At 36.2% G+C, this 22,512-nt stretch overlaps 2 protein-coding genes across 5 annotated transcripts; both read right to left on the bottom strand.

The window, feature by feature from the left end:
- Positions 1 to 15: 15 nt before the first annotated feature.
- Positions 16 to 18,254, bottom strand: LOC18444517 (bifunctional nitrilase/nitrile hydratase NIT4B). Of its 4 annotated transcripts, none has more exons than XM_011628857.3 (6): positions 17,415 to 18,254; positions 16,602 to 16,781; positions 5,629 to 5,661; positions 5,368 to 5,541; positions 3,726 to 4,007; positions 16 to 526 (listed from the first exon to the last, which is right to left on the bottom strand). In XM_011628857.3, the coding sequence occupies exons 1-6, from the start codon at positions 17,536 to 17,538 to the stop codon at positions 372 to 374; spliced, it is 948 nt and encodes a 315-aa protein (XP_011627159.1). In that variant the 5' UTR covers positions 17,539 to 18,254; the 3' UTR covers positions 16 to 371. The 4 variants fall into 4 exon arrangements, with proteins under 4 accessions (XP_011627159.1, XP_088708653.1, XP_006854746.1 ...); XM_088852527.1 differs by having other exon boundaries at positions 5,629 to 5,652; positions 17,415 to 18,066; XM_006854684.4 differs by having other exon boundaries at positions 5,368 to 5,661.
- LOC105421431 (bric-a-brac protein) lies at positions 17,638 to 18,254 on the bottom strand. The gene has a single exon (XM_011628858.3). It carries the CDS (start codon positions 18,224 to 18,226, stop codon positions 18,041 to 18,043), a length of 186 nt encoding a protein of 61 aa, XP_011627160.1. The 5' UTR covers positions 18,227 to 18,254; the 3' UTR covers positions 17,638 to 18,040.
- Positions 18,255 to 22,512: the final 4,258 nt, after the last annotated feature.

Here is a 22,512-nt window from a genome sequence, read left to right as displayed (position 1 = left end):
TTTAAGCCTTCCCTGTAATAGAACCACCTCAGATTCAATTGCAAATGTTGGGTATGTAATTTACATCAAGTCTTTCCCGGTAATAGGACTACCTCATCTTTAACTGTAAATGTTGAGCATAAAATTTACATATAACAAACTTTGGGCTAGATAGAAAAGTTACAACAAAGAAGCCCCCAAGACCATGATGCCATTGTGAAGTGAATGAAAGCTCATTAACCATAAGATGCAATGCATCGTCATGCATTAAAGTTGATAAAATGTACTAAAAGAAGTAAAGAAAAACAGAGAAGCTTTATACGTGCATCATCATTGTACATTAAGGATGCCAAAATATACTAAAAAGGGGCATTCTAGAAAACCAAATGCCACTATAACAGCTTTTTTGGCCCTTCAGCTTTGATATTGGAAGCGAATGAGACGGGCACCAATGGGTGGTCCTTCACAGTCAGGCTCAAAACATCAGGCCTCGCATAATGTCCAACCACATCAAAATCAAACTTGGCTCGCACAATTTCTCCAAAATCTACACCATTAGAATCCAAAAATGGTTTTCATTATGATAAAGTCCCAAGAAATTTCCTTAACTAGAGACAAATAAAATGGAAGATACTAAAATGTCCAGTTAATATGTGATGACACTGCCCATTGCGATGAAATGATGGAATGGGACTGAAGAAGAGAGGATCACCAGAAAAGAGAAGGTCCCCAATGCGGGGTTCCACCACTCTCCACAACACCATCCATTCCGTGAATCCAATGGATGGTTTTTTCCATAGTCCACTGGACTGGCGTCCTCATATAATTTAAAATTTAAAATCCAAGTCTCCATAAAGTGTTGAAAACATTACTGATGAGATGAGTAAATCTCTAACAGAACAGACACCAAAAAAAAAGCTTTGATATCACAATCGCTTCCCATTATACCAGTGTTTAAAAAATCGGTGACCCGATCCGAAATCTGGCGATCCAGAGCAGCGGCTTGGACCGTTCCAGATCCGGCCATGAAATGGGATCTGTACGATTAGCTACAAGAAATCCAATTGATGACATCACGATTCAAATTGATGGCATCATGATTCGAAGACTTCGGGAATTTTTTATAAAACAAAGGGTATAATTGTGCCCCCACCAAACACGTCTACACCACTAAAGCAAACCACCAATTGCTCACCTACAAACATTGTTCGCAAAATCGCCCGATCTAATGGCCCCGTAAGATCAGAACCGGCCACTGGCCGGTTCTGGTTTTGAGCGGTTAGGGTGATCAACCGGTATTTAAAAAAAAAAAATTCATAAAAAAGATAAAAATTCATTTGAATGTGTTTTGTTTTAATCATTCTTTATATGGTTTTCATATTTTAGTAGATTTTTTTTTTGCATTTTTTTTTTTTTCCAACACTTTTTTGACCGCCCTGGACTTGCCCGGTTAGAGCAGTCGAATCGACCGGTTTACCAGTTAGGCCGGTTAAACCGCTTCCAAGCGCATGCCCGGTTAACTATTTTGGTTCGATTTTGCGAACATTGCCTAAAAACCACATGTGCACAAATGCGGCAGTTGTTAGCGCTTTTATAAATGTTAAGCTTCTCCTTACTCTTTGATGTAGGACAATTGTCCCATTCCTCCCATTTCAAATAGTCCCATATTCTCTCTCTCTTTCTCCCGTCGCTACCCCTATGTTATTTTGTCCATTTTATGCTAACATAAACTGGCTAATCTCATCAATTGACAGTGAAAGTCTCCATTTGTTTACTTTTGAAATGCCATTGCAGAGGAGTTGCTCTTCTTTGCCATTAGATACTAGGACTAATGGTAGATGGCCGGCCTTTGGATGCTTTCATTTCTAGAAATAAACTCAATGGTAGATTTCATATTTAGTCTAGATTGCATTTATAAATAATATATTTTAACTTTTACAAATATAAACGAATAATTTATTGTTAATTTGTTATTATTATAATAACTTATTTTATATAGCAATAAAAATTTGATATAATTTTGAAATGTATTAAGTTGTTATATAGAAATTCTTGAATCATGTTTATTATAAATAATAATTATACACCCAAATCTGGGATTATATTTATTAATTTATTTGCAATATAAATTATGTAATGTATTTTTTCCCTTGTAAGTAAACAATATTTTTTAAAGGAAAATTGTTTCATGCGAGCTGGACCGCATTTCTACAATATGAGGTCCAGAGGTATAAAGCATCTATCTTAAAGATGGATGCAAATAGGTGGTCCATTTAAAAACAAGTGTAAGTAATGGTCCAAATGTTTTCGTAATATAATTATTATTTCTAATTTTCAATTTTAATTTTTGTCATATTCATCATCTCCATGTTAAAGATTATATATTCTCTAAAAATTAGGATCAAATTGTATTTAAAAAATATATTTATTACCAAGCCTGCATTTCTACAATATGCGGACTGGCCGCATAAAAACCGTATCCTTTTTTAAATTAGATGATATTATAAGACATTTTAGATTTGTTCTTATTTGTATGTAAAATAATAATAAAATATAAACCAACACTTTCAATTTTAGTATATAATATTATAGTTAGTTAGGTAGTGATAATTTTGGATGAATAAAGCGAATTAATAAATGTTTGATACTTTGATGTGACACTAATTTCACATTATATTGGAAATTATTTTTTTAATCTTATAATGTGGATGTGTTTTTTAATATTTTAAATTATTTTGATATAATATTATAATACTATATTATAATTAATAATTATACAAACATCCAGACATGAAAACATCATCTCATTATTCACCTATTTTTACAAAGTAATGAAAGTGCATAATGAACCACTCCTAATTTATTTGAGAAACTAAACGAACACTATTTTTAGAGATTTATAGTGATTTTTTGAAAAACTTTGGGACAAAAATTGTCGATTCCGCCGATTCTCCGATCCGATCCACCGATTCTCTGATTCGACACAGGTATGGGTGTGACCGATTCGAATCACCGATTCGTTTTTTTAAACCTTGCATTATACTAAAAGACAAATTCTCATAGGAGATTCATGTGAACTTAACTGCATAAGGTTGATAAATGTAAAGTTATTTTCAAATAATAAGGTTACTTACCATGTAAACCATAGTTTCTATGTGATTTGCTGTTTTTCCAGTCCAGATAGATCTTAGTTTTCTCTGGTTCCCCAATATTAGTAAGCAACCTAGTTTTACTGGTGAATAAAAGAAAAGAAATAACCGTGCCTCCAAATCTAGAAATGAACAAATTATGATTGTCTTGTGGCTTTTTAGAATAATGCAGTTTTACAAAAGAAATCACTCTTAAAACATGAGGGGAAGGAAAGACTTCACATATGTCATCCAAAAAGAGGCCATGGCAGTTTTGCCAGTGAAACAGGATGAAGCAGATTTTTCATTTATGAAAATCAAGGCTACTTAAATTTTGTGAATATAATAAGTTCGCAATATTTTGAGCATTCCTCCACCATCGTATTGAAAATATAAATGGACTATGAATAATCATATTTTATTGGGACCATCACCATCCACTATATAATGGATGGTGAGAGAGAGGATAGGACCACCATTAGGATCTCATCTTCCTCTGTAGGGTCCAATTTCTCTCTCCAACACCATCCATACTGACACTGGACGGGGATGGTCCCAATGAACTATGGTTCTCCATTGTCAGTATACTTCCTCGTAAGTGTATCAAGGTTGTCATACCTAAATCAGCAGAGATCAGAGCCTCTGCTTCATAATTGGGTCCAGCCAACACAGCACCAGATGGAGAAATAATCACACTGCCTCCTGAACAAACAACAGAGTCTGGTGGGAGCTCCTCTTCCCTGTTCCCGAAAACATAATCAGGTGGAGGGGGGTAATCGTTTCTTCGGCAGAATTGATTTGCAGAAAGAACAAAGCATCCCCCTTCAAGTGCAATGTGGGTCATGGATGACTGCCATGTTTCCCTTGCATCTGCCGTAGGTGCGCAATATATTTCAACTCCTGAATAAAATAATACATCATGAGAGAGGGAGAGAATGATAGAGAAATTAATTTGGGGAGTCAAAGGATAAAATTTCCAAAGTAGAACTTATATCACACATTATTTCAGGATCAGTTCTCAGTTGAAAAAACATAAAAAACCACGTTTTGCTACCATAGGGATAATAATAAATAAAATTTTCAGAGAAAAAAAAATAGCAGTCATGAATTAGGGACCAGCTCTTGGGAGGCAAAACAAGTGTGTTGTGGTGTCCGTTGCAATAAAATTTGATGAAAGGATCAAAGCCCATAATTTTTCAGTAAAGTTCCATGGTGGTAGCTGAGGTTGTATAATAACTTAAAGAACAGCGCAGTCCCATGTTAACTTTTCAAATTTTAAATGAGTGACTCAAGGTCTTTTAAGCCCTTTTCCTGGTTTAAAACCTGCAAAATAAATGATTAATCCTTCAGCTTGAATAATTATATTGACTTACTCGGAAGTCATGATTTCACACAGGAAAAGCTGGGAAATGGGTTTGGGAAACCATAGATATAAGCCGTAGTTCCTTTTCACCCAATTTTAAGTAGTTTATAGTCAAGAAAGATCCCGTAACAGATATACCACTCAACTACATCCTCCAAAGCAGGGTTTTAATCTCTAAGGCCCAATGAAACTCTTGATGCAGCCTAGATAGGGCCATGTCCACGAACTTGCCAATTTTTGAAAAATATAGATGTGCCTTGCCAATGGTCAATCTCCCAAGTTGGTGGTATACGCAATGTCTACATTTTCAGTATTTGTCGCTTGCCAATCTTCTTTTCATCCCTGATCTTGATAAAAAAACACAGAATTTAACAAACCAATTTGTAGGATCCCTCAATTGTTCTAGCACCTTATTCACATGATGTGTCAAATGAAAAAAACATGGATAGGTAGAGATAGCACTCAAGATGAATTTAACATTTGAGAGCATCCCTATAGCGAACACATTTGGTACACACAAGCAAAGCGTGGTCCCATATTATAAAAAATTCGAGAATGAATGACATACATCCCTCAAATTTAGAAAAAAGTGTTGATATATCAAGTCAATCTAGTTGAAGTGTGTGAAAGTTATAGAGGCAAATAAAATCATTATTTTACTATTTTGAGAATGAGTACCACAATGCTTTTCAGCTATCTTGCTTGTGCACAAAAAAAGCATGAAAGACAACTAGCCTCTGAGCTAAGGCTTGGTAATCAACTTATATTTTTATTAGTCAAGAAATAAAGATAAAAGCGAATAGAACATCTCAACAAAAGTGATTTGACTCCATCTAGAGAAAAACAATGTCAAAGAAGTCACCATTCCTAAGCAAAAGATTAGAAGAGGGAAATTACCTTTACCATACATTGCAGTTCGTAAGAGAGGCATTCTGTTTTCCCAGCAAATGAGGGAGCCCAATTTTCCAATAGGAGTCTCAAAAACAGGAATCGTCGACCCATCTCCAAAGCCCCATATGACACGCTCTAGAGCTGTAGGCATGAGCTTACGATGTTTTCCCATGTATTGGCCTAGGGAATCAAAGAAAAGAGCAGTGCAATAAAGTGTATATCCTTCCCTTTCAATCACACCCACTACAAGATAAACTTTATATTTACCAGCCATTCCTGCCAATCTCTCAACTTCAGGACCTAACACATGAATTGCAAGTATTAGATAAAAGTTACAATGTAATATCACATAATGCAAAAGAGTTTGGCCTTTATTTGAACTGTAAATATTCATGCTAAAGTCCAATGAACATAGAGAAGAAAAGGAACCAAAGAAATAAATGGATATATCTGTTAAGCATTTCATTTATTTCTTTGCAAGAAAACAATCTTACATCAAGAAAACTAAAAACCAAGTTGCACTGAGGAACACAATAGAGAAGATCTTCATGGGTGGAGGCCTACGATTTGTGAATGGAAAGAACTAGAAAATACCAATTTTGCCCCAAAGCACAAAAGCAGCGATGAAACTCCAAAGGGTAATTAAACAGATGCATGCAGCAGCCAAACAAGTGGTTAAGCTTCAAATTTTGCAAATCACACCAGCTTATTTCCTAAACTATGATGAACCACTTCAGCAAAATGCAGGTAATAGGTACAAAGTTAGTTTACAAACAGAAATGGAGAATCTTTATAATTGGTCAGTTCACTCACTGACTGAGGTAAGCAAAAAAATTTGAATGAAGATATCATAAGATAAAAAAAGAATCGGACAGAACTTCGCAACAAATAGGATCCACTAAGCTTATCTATCCCAAGTTGGCAGAATAGCAAAATGCAAAATACAATATAAAGAAAACAGCAAGACTAGGCGTCAGGATACTTGCAAAGGTTTTGTAACTATTGTAGAAATAAAATGGCAAAAAAAGAATAATATTCCAGCCCACCAGTCATTAAAAGAGAACTGTACAATAAAAGTTTGCCAGAATTAACACAAAAAAGAAAAGGGGGAAACCATCTGAGCAAACAATGCATCGAAGAAAAATTCGTCATTAGAATGCGCAAGTAGAAAAAGAAAGATTACAAAATTATTCCGATGGAATTCAAAAGTTCAAGAACACATTTCACTTTCCATATATGACCAGAAAAGCGAAAAAAAAAAGGATGGAATGATTATATAATATGTATAAAGACAGAAACCATTGACAAAATTGAACCAGGATGGTTCACTGGAATATTATAGCACGGTGATATGAGGCAAGCCACATCAAACCTTGATTTCATCATTTAATTATTTTTTCTTCTAAATGTTACACTTGTATGTCTTTATCAAGAGAGGAAAAAAACAATGGCAGGTTTCTGATTTTGTCATTCCCAAAAAATCAATCCAAGAGGGAGAAAGACTAAAACAAAATCTATCGAAATTCCGAATTCACAATAAGATTAGAATATGAGGTAACTAAGAAAATATAATAAAATCGGATTAACATGTAATGAGATACTATTGACACAGATGAGAGAGGAAAGTATTTTAGCGGTATCTATAGTCAATATGGAACTACAAAACCAAGTTATATCAAATATGTCAATTAACTATTCTGAGTACACTTATTCATTGATCATCAGGTCAAGTTATTTCTGCTTCCAAGGCCCCCAAACAGATCTTGAGGAAGTTGGTATCAAAATCTAAACAAACATGATAACTATCCACAACATTCGAGAAATTCATGGAATTTTGGTGTTTTTATAAGACTAAGGATGCTAAAATCCTTCCACCATTAGTTCAGGCAATTTTTCAGACATCTTTTTTTGGCCATCATTTTTTCTCTCATCTTTGAAAATGGAAGAAAAGCATCATGCAAATGGTGGCCAGTTAATAATTGATCAACGATGGAGTTGAAACCATGAGCATCCCCTTTTACAAAAATTTCAAGAATCAAAAGAGGAACCAATGAAAAAGATAGAACTCATAGACAGTTGACACTTAACCATCTTCTTCCTTCTCTCTCCCCGCCCTCTCTTATTGTTTTTTTTTTAAACTAGTCACAAGTCTTAATTCCCAAGGTGTACAAAGTTGTAAATTGTAAAATATATAGCAACCTCAGGTTTTTTGAAAGTTTGTGGGTCATAAAAATTGGAGATCCACATACCATTGTTTATGAACCTGAAAATGTGCTGGTAAAACTCGTTCCCAAAGTAGAAGATACTCGATTCCGAGTTGGTGAATCGCGGTTTCAATTACTCATGGAACCATGACTTTTGGGCGTAGGCATCTGGAGCCCAATAAATGGGGATGTAGTTTCCCCATTTCCTAGATCAAGATCCCTAAATCAAGGAAATGCCTGGAATTGATATCCAGTGTCTTGGAGCAAAAGGTCGAGCTTCCGGGGCATGAGTGACTCCCTACTATGGGCTGGATAAGGCAAGTCTATACAGCGCAATTTTTCCACCCTACCCATGGGCAGAAATAGAGACAACGAAAAAGGTATTTTAGTTCTTTGCCCCTAAGAAGGGGTGGAGAGGTTTGGGTAGGGCTAAACCTATAACTCTTTTTTTTTTCAATTCATTAATTCAAATTCATATAATTTATATTTTAGATTTTGGATATACTTTTAAATTTTTTTGCAACCTATTATGGTTTGTATTCCTCTATTATTTCTGCTTTCACATATTTTTGGATTTTCTAACCTTTTTCAAGCGAATAACATCAAAATTTTCCACATTTCATGTTTTATATACTCTCCTTTTTTTTTGTATGACTTTTTTGGATTTTTACTAGTTTTTGTTTCAAGGGTTCCTGCTTTTTTTGGGAATTTGAGGGCTTTGAGCTAGACTCGAGTGAGTCGCCTTGGACTTATAGTATGCCCTTTCTCAATTGGAGTATCTATGGGTTTCAAGTCTTGCATACGGAATCGCTGAAGAATCCTTTGGATAGATGTTTCTTGTGACATAGTAAGAAACCTTTGAAAGCGATTTCGTTGTATCTTAACACCGAATATGTAACTCGCCTCACCCATGTCCTTCATCTCAAATTTGGAGGACCACCACTCCTTCGCGGCAACATGTTGCTCCAGTTCATTCCCAGCTAATAAAATATCGTCAACATACAAAGACGGTATTTGGATGCTTTTCTTATTCTTCTTAATGTATAAACAATGGTCTTCTTGAAGCATTTCAAAACCATAAGTCATTATAGCCTTGTGGAATTTGATATACCACTGTCTTGATGACTGTTTGAGACCCTATATGGACTTCTTGAGCTTGCACACTTTGCGCTCAAGGCCAGAGGCTACAAAACCTTTAGGTTGCTTCATGTAGATCTCTTCCATCAAGTCACCATTCAGAAAAGCAATCTTCACATCCATTTAGAAGAGTTCCAGGTCCATATATGTGACGATTGCTAGGATTAAGCGAATCGAGGTCATTCTCACAATCGGGGAGAATGTCTCATCATAGTCCACTCCCTCAATTTGAGTGAACCCTTTCGCCACTAAGCGGGCTTTATACTTATCTATAGTTATATCTGCCTTCCTCTTGATTTTCAAGACCCACTTGTTTCCAATTGATCTTCTATTAGGAGACAAATCCACAAGTTCCCAGACCTTATTCTGCTCCATAGAACTAAGGTCTTAAATTGATCAGATAAGTATTCTCGCTCTCAATCAGTGCAAAGAACCTTAATTCTTCTGTCCAACTGATTTTCAGCCCCTAGCATAAAACGGCGAAAGCAATCTATCGCTTGCGATTTATGCCAGATTAGGTATACATACCCGTAGCGAGAATAATGTCGAAATGTATTATATCTAGAAGACTGGTTGCTCTCTTTGCTTTAGGAAATAGCTTTCTAGTTGATTTTTCAGCTATACATAGTTCACAGATAGGCAGGTCTATTTTGGATAAAGGCAACAATCCTTCTTTGGCTAATCGGATCATCTTATCTTTTCCTATATGGGCAAGCCTAACATGCCACATTATGGAGTTATGTGTAATAGAAAAGGTGGAAAAGGATGACGATGTCATATAGGTAGAAGGAAGTGAAAAATTAACATGATCATTATCCAAAATAAACAAATCATTCATAATCTAGCCATAACGGTGAAAACCATCTGGAAATGTAAAAGTAGCAAAATTAAATATGAAACTGATAAAGCAACCGTCTCTAACTAGACATAGAACTGACAGCAAATTTTTTTCTCATTCTGGGAGCATAGAGGACGTCATGCAGAAAAAGGGTCTGGCCACTTCGGAATCCGAGCATTTGTTAGCATTGTCTCATGCTTCATACTCATGGACAAGTTCTTCAACGGCACCTTGTTCAGATTTTTGCTTAATGGTAGTTAGGTGTTCAAGTGTACTTTCCTCATTTAAAAGGTATTGCATTTTCCTACATATAGGAAAATTGCTCCCACTCAACTTTTCACCTTAAGTGAGATCTGCGATCACATTTTTAGAAGTCATTCTAAGTGAAACAACAAATTTGCACAAATTAATATGGATGTTTCATGGTTTGTTTGATCCATGATTGCACTTAAATTATCATTTTTACACTTCTTAATTGTCAAGCTACTTGAAAAAAACTTGACCCTTAAAAGTCTTGATATGAAAATTTCGCATGGCCACATTGAACTCTTGCTTGTAATCAATACCAAGTTTCTTTCTTGAATCTAGCATCTCAAATACCTCACAATTTGCAAGCGGTGCACTTTCCTAGATGCACTCCCACAAAAACAACGCCCTTTTATACGGCCTTAAAATGCTCAAAAAATGAGTAGGGCCCACCATGCATGGCTTAGCATATGAGGCCTATTAAGATTAGTTAGCCATGATTCTCATGGTCTAGGATGCCTCAACTTGCATAGCCCATGCATAAGGTCAACACGACTATGTGGTCAGTACATAAGGTTACATAATGCACATGCCTATGGTGTTAATATAACCATCATGTGTACTTTGCACATCATAGGCCAACCATAGCCAAAGCCTTCACAAGTAAGGTGGGAACGATTATGTAGGCACAATCGGGAACCCGGTTCCACGATGACTCTGATACTAATGTTGGAAAAAAAAAATACAGTCCAACGGCCGAAGCGGAAGCAAAATAAAACAATCGAAAACCGGGTATCATACATGACTGCTCGCACAACAATTTTGATGAACGAATGTGGAGATAAACGATCAACTCACGTAGGCACTTTCGACAGCTACTAGAGCTGCCAAAATCTGTTCCACACCGTAAATCCCGAGCTAAGTGGAAGCTCACGAACACTCTCACAAAATGCGATAGTAGCTGTCATAGCTCGATTCTCACTCACAACTCTATCTCTCAGGGCTGGTTCTATCCTTAAAACTCGAATGGGAGAGGGATTTTACTCACTCTCTCTCACACTTTCTCTCTCACAATAAGAGCTCTCACACCTTTCTCGTGTGTGAGTTGTAGTATATAGAGACCTCCACCTCTCCCCCTTTTATAATGAAAGAAAGTGGCCTCTCATTCATGTGAGAGTAACGTCCTCATGAATGGGCATCCTTATGGTGCATAATGCATGTCATTCATGAGAGGGTAACCCCCTCATGAAGAGGTGCAACATCTCCTCACCTCCCTTCATGTAGTAACATAAGTCAAACATGAAGGGGGTGTGGTCCACTTGGGTGCACCCTCACACAAGGGATGCACCCTCATGTCTACAATAGCTAATATTTTTGGCCCAACAAGGGTTTCATACATTTAGAGAGAAAGAAGGAAAAGGCAAAGGAGATCACAGTTATGTCTTGCAGCTAAAGAAATCTAGACTTGCTGGTTTGATTAGGGTTTTTGATTAATCCATCATGGATTTGGAGCTAGAATAATAAAACTACTAACCGGAATTCAGAAACATAGAAAAAATTATTGAAGAATTATCGATGTACAAGGGTATCTCTATACTTGGAAATGTAAGAAGATTTGTAGAGGAACTCACTGAGGTCCTTCTGTCAGACAAATTTCAGGAAATTTATGATCATGTTTTACTGGCAAAAATTTTTGTTGATCAAGAAGCTTTGGAACATCTTGCAAAATCTCTAGGGTGGCCGCCAACAGAAGAAGTATGAAAAGTCAGGAAGAAGAAAGAGAAAGAAGTAATAGAAACTACCGATCGAGACAAGAGAATGATAAGAGAAAAAGGTGACAACTCCAATCGTATTGAACTTCCAACTGAAATTTCTAAAGAAATGAGCAAAAAGGCACAAGAAGAATTCCTTGTAGAAATCTAGTGACATTTTCAAAATGAAATGTATTATCAAGGAAAAAGAGTAATTTGGAGAGAAGGGCTTCCAATGCTACAACTCCATCAAGGAGAAAATGAGGAATTATTAATGACGACAAGGTTAATTCTTAGCTTCTATACCGAAGATAGCAAAAAAAGAATCCCCAATATCCTATCAAGTTTCCTTAAAAATTACCAAAGCCACTCTTTGTGACATGCAATGACTCATTGCCAGAAATTTATCAAGGAACGTTATATCATGTATTCATTATTAACCATGGAGAAACAAGAGTGCTCCGGTTTCCAAACTCTTGAGGCCTATTCTATAGAGAAAATAGTATTTCAAAAGCCAGGGCAGAAAGATTCTTCAATATCTATAAAATAGAAGAGCATTTTGACAATGACCGAAAATTTTCCATCAAGAGAGAATGACAATGATTATACCTAAGGGATGGGTTAATTTAATCCCAAAATAATAGGATAATATGCTCGAAAGTTTAGTAGTATATCTTAATACTATTAAAATGGCTCAAGTGAAAGGAAATCTCGAAACTAGAAGACTTCTCAATCAAGAAATGAAAGGACGAAGAATAACTGGAGGAAGAGATGATGATGGAGAATATTTTTATGAAAGCCTAGATGATGTGGGATTGTCCAATCTCGACAATATGATGGAAGACTGAAAAGAAAAATATTGTACGAAAAGAGATGTCGGTGGAAAAAGAAAGATATTTTACTAAAAGCAATGTCGGTGCAATGATGATATTGTACGAAGCCCACTTTATGTTTTCCTTCTACTCCAAGCAACAATCAAACTTGCTTTGCTTCCAAGCTAAATAACTGGTGTCGGTGGATGAGGTCTATGTAAAGGATGATAGAAATCAATTGAACGCATTGGAAGTCAAAGTGTGAATCTAAGAAAGTTTTGTAAAATAGTTATGCGTCTATAAGTCCTAGTCTAAGTTATCCATCTGTAAACAGGAAAACATGAGTTATGCCTATATGTGACTTACTTATGTACCAATAAGTTTTCTTGAGTAATGAAATACTTGTGAGCATTTCTATTATATGTTTCTTGCCTAAACCTTGTATAAGGCCTTTCTATTGGGTTTTTGTGGCCATTAACGGCCTTATGAGAGTTGGTATATAAACATTTTACATAGTAGAACATGAGCTCTATAGGAGTGTGGTCCTTAATGGACCATACTAGGCAAATGCTATTGCCAATACTCCGACTTGGCTTGACGTTCTAGGCAAGTCCAGTTGGAAAACCCATGTTACCTGAGCATGGAATTAAACCGATGACGGCATCATGGATCATCCCTTGATAAGATTAGAGTTGCCCGGTTGAGTGAGCCGAGAGACTATGTGACCCTTGTGTATGATGGTTGGCCTTTAGAGACGAGGGCCAAAGCCTCATCACTGAACCATCACACGGCATGTACATATGATAGCCGTATTGGAAAAGCGAACGACCTTTCAGGGTGAAGCATGTACATGTGTGAGAGATTACCCCTATGCACCATAGAGTTGTGGTTGCAACAGGTCTAGGTGACCTTGGTTCATCTGTAGGTGAGAACTTGTCGTCCATAGACAGGGATTGTGTCCCCTTACCTATTGGCTGACTATGGTGGCCCAATCATGAACTCCTGCAGTGGTTTGTGGGTCATGAGAAAGGTTGGGTCAGTCTGAAAAAGCAAGTGTGGATTACAGTCCAGAGTAGAAGGTGAAGTGCTCCAGCGATTTTATAATTCCTAGACCTATACGGATCTGATTCCCATCAAATTATTTAGTTTTAATTATTTTGATGATATATGATTTTGAGATTGATTATTTGAATTTTTGTGAATGTTTAGATATTTTATTTTTACAAATTGGATTTATAAATCCAAAGATATTCAATTTTTAGCATTTTAATATTCAAAGGAAAGTAAAATTTATTTCCAATTAACTAAAAATCATTTTTATTAATTTATAAATCACTAAACTCATGGGGGCCCACAAAGAGCTATTGGCCCACCATATTATAACACATGGGAGAATTGAGTGGGACCCACATAAGGCCACCCAGGGTGGCACGCCCCACTAAAGGAAACTTTGGTTACCAAATTTTGTTCAAGCCATCTAGACTTGGTAATCAAGTTAATGTGATTTAGAAAGTTTTGTGATTTGAAGTTTTGACTAATCAAAGATGGAATGAATAAGAGAGATTACTCATAAAATAAGAAAGTATGATTATTGTCTATATTGCAATATTTGATGGGATTCGGTTTAGGAAGATGGAGGATAAAGTCCTAGCACCTTCTTTTGAATCATGATGGTTGATCTAAGGATTGGATGACTCAGATCTCTTTCCCCACAAGTCTCCTATGATCAATGGTCGAGATTAAATCTACATAAGGATGGCTACGTCTAAGCAAAACCCTAGCTCATGAAAAATCTATATATAGGGATCCCCTCTCCCCATATTTTCTACACACCTCTCTTTTCTCTCTACTCTCTCCCTATGTAGGGGCCCACCCCACCTAGGGTTTCTCTCTCTCCTCTCTCATCTTGAGTTCTCTTTCTCTCTCATCTCCCTTAGTTAATAATAAAGGAAAGGGGACACGCCCCTACTAAACTATCAAGAGGGGGGCACGCCCTATGTTGTTCCATGCTCTCTTGTTGGTAGGGTTTGGCCTTAAGCTTTCCCGTACTTGGTAGATCCTTAGGTTATGTTGTTTCATGCTCTCTTGTTGGTAGGGTTTGGCCTTAAGCTTTCCCATACTTGGTAGATCTAAGAAAGACCATTGACCCCATGCGCCATTGGAGGAGACCCAGTGCGGGGCGTACTAAGCCGGGTTGAGATAATATCCGGGATCTTTTACTTTGTGCTTTGTAGTATTTTCTTTCTTGTGCCTTCTTATTTCCACAGTATTGTGTTACTTTTTGTTTATTCAATGAAAGGAGGTATAATTAGTGGTAGCAAGAGCAATCCACTTTATTTATTAATTTATTTCAAGTGAGTTTTATTGTATTTAGACCATTGTAAGTGTTCTAGTCGATAAGAAAAAGTAAAAATTAAAACTATATACATCCTATATATATCATGCTAGATCACATTGTCCAACTTTTAGTTTCTTATTTATATATTAAAACATATTCCCTGTAAATCTCAAAACACTAAAGAGTGTGCCATTAAAAGATCTTGTTCTGCCGAAACAAAGGAAGTGAGAAAGGCATTTGTTTAGATCCTTTGGCTTTGGTAACTGCTAGCCGGGCGTGAGAAAGTTCGTTTTTAGGTGGAGCCACAACAGGCGAAGCATAGTGGACATAACCTCAAGGAACAATATTTTAATTTTTTATTATCTAGTACCGGTAGTTAGCTCGTTTTTTCTCTTTTTTGTTTACAGATGGATAACTCAGACTAGGACTTACAGACGCATAACTATTTTACAATACTTTCTTAAACTCACACTCCGACTTCCAATGCCTTCAATTGATTTCTATCATCCTCTATATAAACCTAATCTATCGATACCAGTTACTTAGCTTGGAAGCAAAGCAAGTGTAATTGTTGCTTGGAGTAGAAAGAAAGCATAAAGTGGGCTTAGTACAACATTGCACTGACATTGCTTTTTGTAAAGTATTTTTCTGTTTCACCGACGTCTCTTTTCCTACAATATCTTCCCTTCAATCTTCCATCATATTGTCTAGATTGGGCAATCCCACGTCATCTAGGCTTTCATAAAAATCTTCTCCATCACCATCTCTTCATCAAGTTATTCTTCATGCTTTCATTTCTTGATAGGGAAGTTTATGGTTTCAGGACTTCCTTTTACTTGAGCTATTTCAATAGTATTAAGATATACTACTGAACTTTCGAGCATATTATCTCATTCTTTTGAGATTAGATTAACTCATCCCTTGGGTGTATAATAATTGTTACTCTCTCTTGATGGAAAATTTTCTGGTCATTGTCAAAATCTTCTTCTATTATTTTATAGATATTGGAAAATCCTTCTGCCTTGGCTTTTGAAATACTCTTTTATCTATAGAATAGGTCACAAAGAGTGGCTTTGGTAATTTTTTAAGGAAACTTGATAGCATATTGGGGATTCCTTTTTTTCAATCTTCGATATAAAGCTAATAATTAACCTTGCCGTCATTAATAATTCCTCGTCTTCTCCTTGATAAAGATTTAGCCCTGGAAGCCCTTCTCTCCAAATAAGTCCTTTTCCTTGATAATACATTTCATTTTGAAAATGTCTCTAGATTTTTACAAGGAATTCCTCTTGTGCCTTTTGCTTATTTCTTTAGAAATTTCAGCTAGAAGTTTAATAGGATTGGAGCTTTCTTGAGTAAAGAATTGGACAACATATATATGTGTGTGTGTATGTATGTGTATTAGCTTGCCCACCCAAAAGGAAGATTATCTATCGTTCACGAAACTCAACTGAAGGGAGTGAACTAAAGCAAATAGAGGTAGATGTTTAGGCCATCTCTAACCCAAAAACTAAACCACCAAAAGTAAACAAGCAAGAAGGTCATTAATCAAGGGTAACTTCTAACATTACAATGATTAAAACATTAAAATACACAAAAATCTTGGACATATTATAACCCAACAACTTCACATTTTTCAACAAAATACCAACTGCATGCAACATATGTTGCATTAGAAATGAAAAAGTAGAAACTTCAAAGTCCATTGGCCTCTATTCCAAGTTATGTTCTAAGCCATGGGTTGTAAATTTGGAAATTTGTTATATATACAAGTCAACCAACATGGAAAACATATATAACTTATCCAATTAAAAGTGAAATTTCTGATGCGATACCATTGAAGATAGGAAGAGAAAGAGAGATTTGACAATGAGATAGAGATACAATTGATGTAAAGGGACTAAAGGAGTTTACCTGGTACATCAATGGCTGATGCATGATATTTTCGAAACTCCTCTTTTCCCTTTGCTGATCGGCTGCCAATGGCCACTCCAAAGTTAGAACCACGGGGATAGCCACCAATGAAAGCCTCAGGAAAAACAACCAGCTGTGCCCCATAAGTAGCAGCATCTGCAATCAATCTCTCAGCTTTATCTACAAAAGCCAAAAGAAAACCAAATCATTTCATTTGGCAGTTCAGAGAAAGATAAAGCAGACAAAGAAAATGCAAAGGTAAATAGCATAGGGTATATGAATCAATGATCAAAAAAATTTGAACCGTAATCACAAATTCGTGTGGCCCACAAATTTTCGAATTTAGACCCACAAAAATTAAAAAATATAAAAAATAAAAAATAAAATTAAAATGAGTCAGAAAATGGAAGACCATGCTCCAAATTTCACAGAGAAGACACCCAAATGAAGTGCCCATTACCCTTCCAAACCTAACAACCAACAAATGTGACAAATAATCAATATGCTAACCAGTAAAAAGGGAAATGGTGAAGGCCTGTAGTAGGATAGAGTTGAAAAACAAAACAACAGATAACTGAAGAAACACAAGATAGTGCAAAGCAATATGCAAATGAAAAATCACATTCGCAACCAAGCTCAAGCTAGCATTATCCCCCATTTAAAAATAAATAAATAAATAAATTATGCTTAGAAAACTAAAATCAGAACACAGTAAGTGAACCTACAACTATCCAAAATAAGTTCATGCAACAATAAACAAATGTATAGCAAACAAATCAAAGAAAGAGAATAAGGAATAATGGGAATATGTACCAAGTGTAGCAGGAGTGTCATAGAAGACAGTGGAAGCTTGGACGACAGTGGCACGCACTGACTGAGTATCAGAACCCATATCCACCTCAGCTACCACAGGATCAGCAGCAGGCACCAACGCCATTCTCAAATTTAAGGAGAGAGAAAGAGTGAAAGATTAAGTGTGGTGAGAGAGAATTCCAAATTTAGAGAGAGAGAGCAGAAAATTAGGAGGGACAAGAAAAGCAGCAGCAATAGTTGATCAATCAGTTTCCAACAATGCTTGAATCAGGAGGCGGAAAGAGTCGAGAGAGAGGCGAGCAGGGACCAGTGACCTAAGAGATTAGGAGAGAGAGTGATTGAGTGAGGTGAGACAGAGAAGTTAAACAACCAATTTGCAACAATGCCCAAATGGGGGGCAAAGAAAAAAGTGATGAGCAGGGGATGAGAGAGAAAAGGGAGAAGGGACCAACGTTATTAGGGGAGAGAGAGAATTGGAGAAGATAATGAGGAAGATGAGAGAAAAGAAGCTCAATTGCCACAAAGGTTCAAACAGCAAAGGCAAGGAGAAGAAGAGGCGATGAAATAGAAAGGTTACAATAGACCAGTAACACACTGGAAGTTAGAGAGAGAGCGATAGTAGGAGATCATTTTCCGTACTTTTTCTTGAGGTGTTCTCTGAGGAGGTCGGATCGAGCTTTGATGCGGGCTTGTTCGGGGCCCATTTTGACAGAAGAGAGGTGGGCCCCGACCATGAAGAGGGAGAGCCCAAAGAGGAAGAGACCCGCGGTCCTGGCTTTCTCCCAGGGGGTCGTCGGAAAACACCCCCCCATCGCTGCTAAAATGCCATCACTGTCTCTCTCTCTCTACAAATCTCTCTCTCATGGGAAGTTGGGATCGGGGCCAAACCTGTTGCCACCACAAAAAATAAAAATTATGAGGAAGTTTATCTTCAGGCACTACTTACTCGAGGACCATCTCACCTGTCATTTTTATTTTATTTTTCTAATTTTTCTGAAATATAAGGATTAATGTTTGTAAAACGGACCAATCTAACTGTTTACTGCTCGGTTAGATAGGAGTCGATATCAACCGATATTTTAAACTTTAAATAAAGTACTATTTCAATTCATATTAGATATATTAGAATAGTTTATTGGTTAGTGATTATGTATTATTAATATACCTAATACCTAATAATACATAATCACTAACTAATGAACCAGTCTAATATATCTAATATGCCTAACAATTACTTCAAATTCATATTAATTTCATATTAAATTCATATTATATATATTAGAAATTCTAATATACCTAATACTATATGTATTCTAGAATACTACTTCAAATTCATACTTAATTCATATTAGATATATTACAAATTCTAGATATATACTGTTTGCAAAAAAATAATTTGTTAGTGATTACGTATTATTAGGTGTTAGGTTTGAGAAAAAGTTTATATAAGGTTGCAACCTTAAAAATGTTGCTGGCAGGAGAGCGATTCCCTATTCATTAGACCCGGTGGTTATGGATCGAAGTAGGAACTACCCGCTAGTAGTAGAGGGAGTTCGACTCCCGTTATACGCGATGTGGGGTAGAATTACAGATGCACTTAAAAAATCCATCGAAAAAAGTTGTTTTAAGGGAAAATACCTCCTTATCCCCTATTTTTAACTGTCATATCTCATGAGACCCAATAATTGAAAATATTACATGTAAGCAAAAAGTCTCTATCTTTTCCATCTTACAACCCCCTCGACCCCTTTGACCATAAATTTTTGACCCAAACAAATACTAAAATGACAACCTATTCAAACTCATCTCTTTGTCTCTCTCTTTGCTTCTCAGTGAGTTTACTAGCCAAAGGGTTTAGCTTGAGCTCAAACACGAGCACAGCTTCTTATGCTTGAGCTCAAACACGAGCACATCTTCTTATGTGTGAGAGAGAGATAGAGTTTTAGAGAGAGAGATAGAGTTTTAGAGAGAGAAATAGAGTTTGGGTTTTAGAGAGAGATGGAGTTTTGGAGAGAGAAAGAGATGGAGTTTGACTTTTAGGGAGAGAGATGGAGTTTTGAGAGAGAGAGACGATGATGTGAGAGAGATGGAGTTTGGGTTTTAGAGAGAGATGTAGTTTTGAGAGAGAGAGAGACGACGATGTGTGAGAAAGAGAGATAGAATCATTTCATAAGTTGTTGAGGTCAATAATACATGGTTAAAAGGGTTTAGGGGGTTGGAAGATAGAAAAGATGAAGTCTTTTTGCTTACAAGTAATATTTTCAATTCTTGGGTTTGACGAGATATATAAATTAAAAATAGGGGATAATATAATAGTTTCCTTTGTTTTAATATTGAAAAACCCTCCAACTGATCATCTCGACCTCGAGATGTATGAATATGAGAAAAAAAAAAGATTTGAAGTCCCAGACAAAATGCATCTTGCAACACATTATCTAGACCGTCAATTTTCAAGATTTTCATATGTTTATAGATCCATTTGATTTTAACAATTTTGGAGTTTAAAATTTTATGATTTGATATGAAACTAGATTTTAATATAAGGGAAATGATTTTTGAGACCCTCCCATACCCATGTGTGTAGGACCCTAAAAGATCACTATTAAATTTGGCACAAATCTCTAAAAAAGTCAAGTCTCACACTCATGTAATAACTTTTCAAGAGATCTGTGTCAAATTTACTGATGATCCTTTGGAGTCCTACACACATGGGCGTGAGAGGCTCTTATAGGATCATTACTTTTAAGATGATCCTAAAAGTTTTCTACACCAAAATTACATGTCATGATAAATTTTGAAGGTACGCTTTAATTGGATTGTTTAAGGTTGTAACCTTATAGAAACCGAACCCTTGGTATATTGAATTGCAAAACATTTGGTTTTATACTGGATACAACCATAGACATGATAGATGTACGAGTTAATTTTTTAATTTATAAGAAGTCATTCTACTGGCAAATTTCTTTTTTTTTAGTCAATATGCTCGTTTTTGTTTTATTGATATAAATATGGAAACAGCAAGAAATCCATTATAACATCATTGAATACCGACAAAGCATTGCATTTGTTTGGGTGAATTTGTCAAAGATTAGGAATTTGGGGCTATAGAAGTTGATTCAACCAATTTGGTCATTAAGTTGCATTGACTTATTTTGATATTAACAAGTTGATTAAGCTAATTTGATCATTAAGTTTCATTGACTTAATATGATATTAACAAGTCGATTCACCTAATTTGGTCATTAAGTTTCATTGATATATTCTGATATTGCCAAATCAGTCCATATTTAGCATTACGTGCAATATTGTCTTTCTCTTTCTCATCGTTTTAGGTTATGTGAAAGAGAAACTCTCATTTGTGAAAAGGTTATGATGATGATGAAAAAGATACTCTTTATCCTTTTGTAAAGCGATAACCCATAATTATCCAAATCTTTGGGTTATCCCAATATTGTGGTCAATATCATTTAAATGGTTATTGCAACAAATATAAAGTCAAACCCATTCAAAATATTATTGTAAAAACACATCCCATGTATATCTAAAAGTATATATATCTTGTGCAATAAATATACAATGTCATCTCATCTGAAAGTTCAAGAAAGTGAGATAGAGACTTTAAAATATATGGGTTGTTCTATTATGGTATCAGAACAGAGTCTATCCTCTCAGCCTACCATCTTGAAGACATTCCTTAACCCAAGTTCTTCTCTCTGCGTACAAATCCCTCTCTTCATTACTAGTTAAGCCATTTATTTTTATTTTTTTAAAATACATCTCTCTCTCTAGCCTTATCATATTATCTCTAATATTCTACCTAACTCCATCTAAACCCTCTCTCTGTAAAATCTCTTTCACTCTCTCTCTCTCTAACATTCAGCAGCTTCTTTGTGCCTACCTATCCTCCCCATATATATTTTTTTTACCCTTTTCCTTAAACTCAACAATGACCACACCTACTAGCAATGCACCTACACTTGTTGACGATAAACGTAACCCTCCCATTAATAACCTCCATCACTTTCTTCCCCACAAACTCACAACTACCAATTACTTGCTTTGAAAATGTCAATTCATACCCATTCTTCGATGGTATGATCTTCTTGACTATGTGGATGGCTCCCTCCATTGCCCTGCTGAATTTCTTCCAGCTGAAAGTTATGAGGAGCCCAAGATCAGCCATGCGTTTCTCAATTGGAAGCGACAAGACCAGCTGTTACTTAGCTGGATTATCTCGACCCTCACATAAAGTATCCATGCCAAGAACATGGGTCTTACCACCTCCCAAAAAGTATGGACTACACTAGAACGCTCGTTTTTTAATCACTCACGAGCATGTATAATGCAAGTGCGATTCCAATTGTAGACTACCAAGAAGGGATCCTTGAACATTGCTGATTATTTTCAGCAAGCAAAAAGCATAACTCTTCTTTGCTACCTCTAGTTGGTATGAACTATCCTTAGTCGGCCTAGGCAATAGAGCTCTCCCCTTGATTGATCCTTTACAACAAAATGAGAAGGGTGAATTTCAAACACAACATATCCTTCGTAAACTGCTTAACTAACAATAAATTGTGGCAAATGGAAGGAATATGTAGAATATTGTGAAAAGTAAATTTAGCATTGTTTGTAATGAGTTTTGAGGAACCAATACTTTTTATTCTCAAAATTGTACCATTGCCAATCTTTATCTATTCTGGTCCGGTATATTTTGAGTGGAGAGATCAACAATAATGTCATTGGAAGCTCTTGAGTGTGGATGCTGGAATGGTCTGCGTGAAAAGCATTTAGGTTTACACCCGAATTAGGTTGAAATGCATGGTTAAAGCATTGTCGCCATTGGAGGACTGAGTGGCCCACACAATTGCATACTTGGCAAGTTATGCGGGGACGATTACCTTGTTGATTTCCAAAGTGGGAGTTATTGTTTTGCTGCTGACCATAGCCTTGACTACGACCACGACCATGGCCATCGTGTCCACGATTTAGGAACTGACTGCGACACCCCCTTCTTGAGTTGTAGTTTGGTGTGGTTGCAAGATTGGCCGATGGAGAGCCAATGTCCAACATGCCATGTTGGTCGGAGTTGAATATCTTG

This window comes from Amborella trichopoda, chromosome 11 (genome assembly GCF_054954075.1).
Source record: "Amborella trichopoda isolate Santa Cruz 75 chromosome 11, AtrichopodaSantaCruz75HAP2 v2.0, whole genome shotgun sequence".
Lineage (NCBI taxonomy): Eukaryota > Viridiplantae > Streptophyta > Magnoliopsida > Amborellales > Amborellaceae > Amborella > Amborella trichopoda.
This window is presented reverse-complemented; position numbering and strand designations above follow the sequence as displayed.

Excerpts from the sequence above, each read along its gene's own strand:
- LOC18444517 (XM_006854684.4), bottom strand. The coding sequence starts at position 17,538 with ATGGCGTTGGTGCCTGCTGCTGATCCTGTGGTAGCTGAGGTGGATATG. Across the intron at positions 16,782-17,414 it reads TGACACTCCTGCTACACTTG|ATAAAGCTGAGAGATTGATT; the intron begins GTACATATTCCC and ends TGGCTTTTGTAG. Across the intron at positions 5,662-16,601 it reads ATCAGCCATTGATGTACCAG|GTCCTGAAGTTGAGAGATTG; the intron begins GTAAACTCCTTT and ends TTCATGTGTTAG.
- LOC105421431 (XM_011628858.3), bottom strand. The coding sequence starts at position 18,226 with ATGGGGGGGTGTTTTCCGACGACCCCCTGGGAGAAAGCCAGGACCGCG.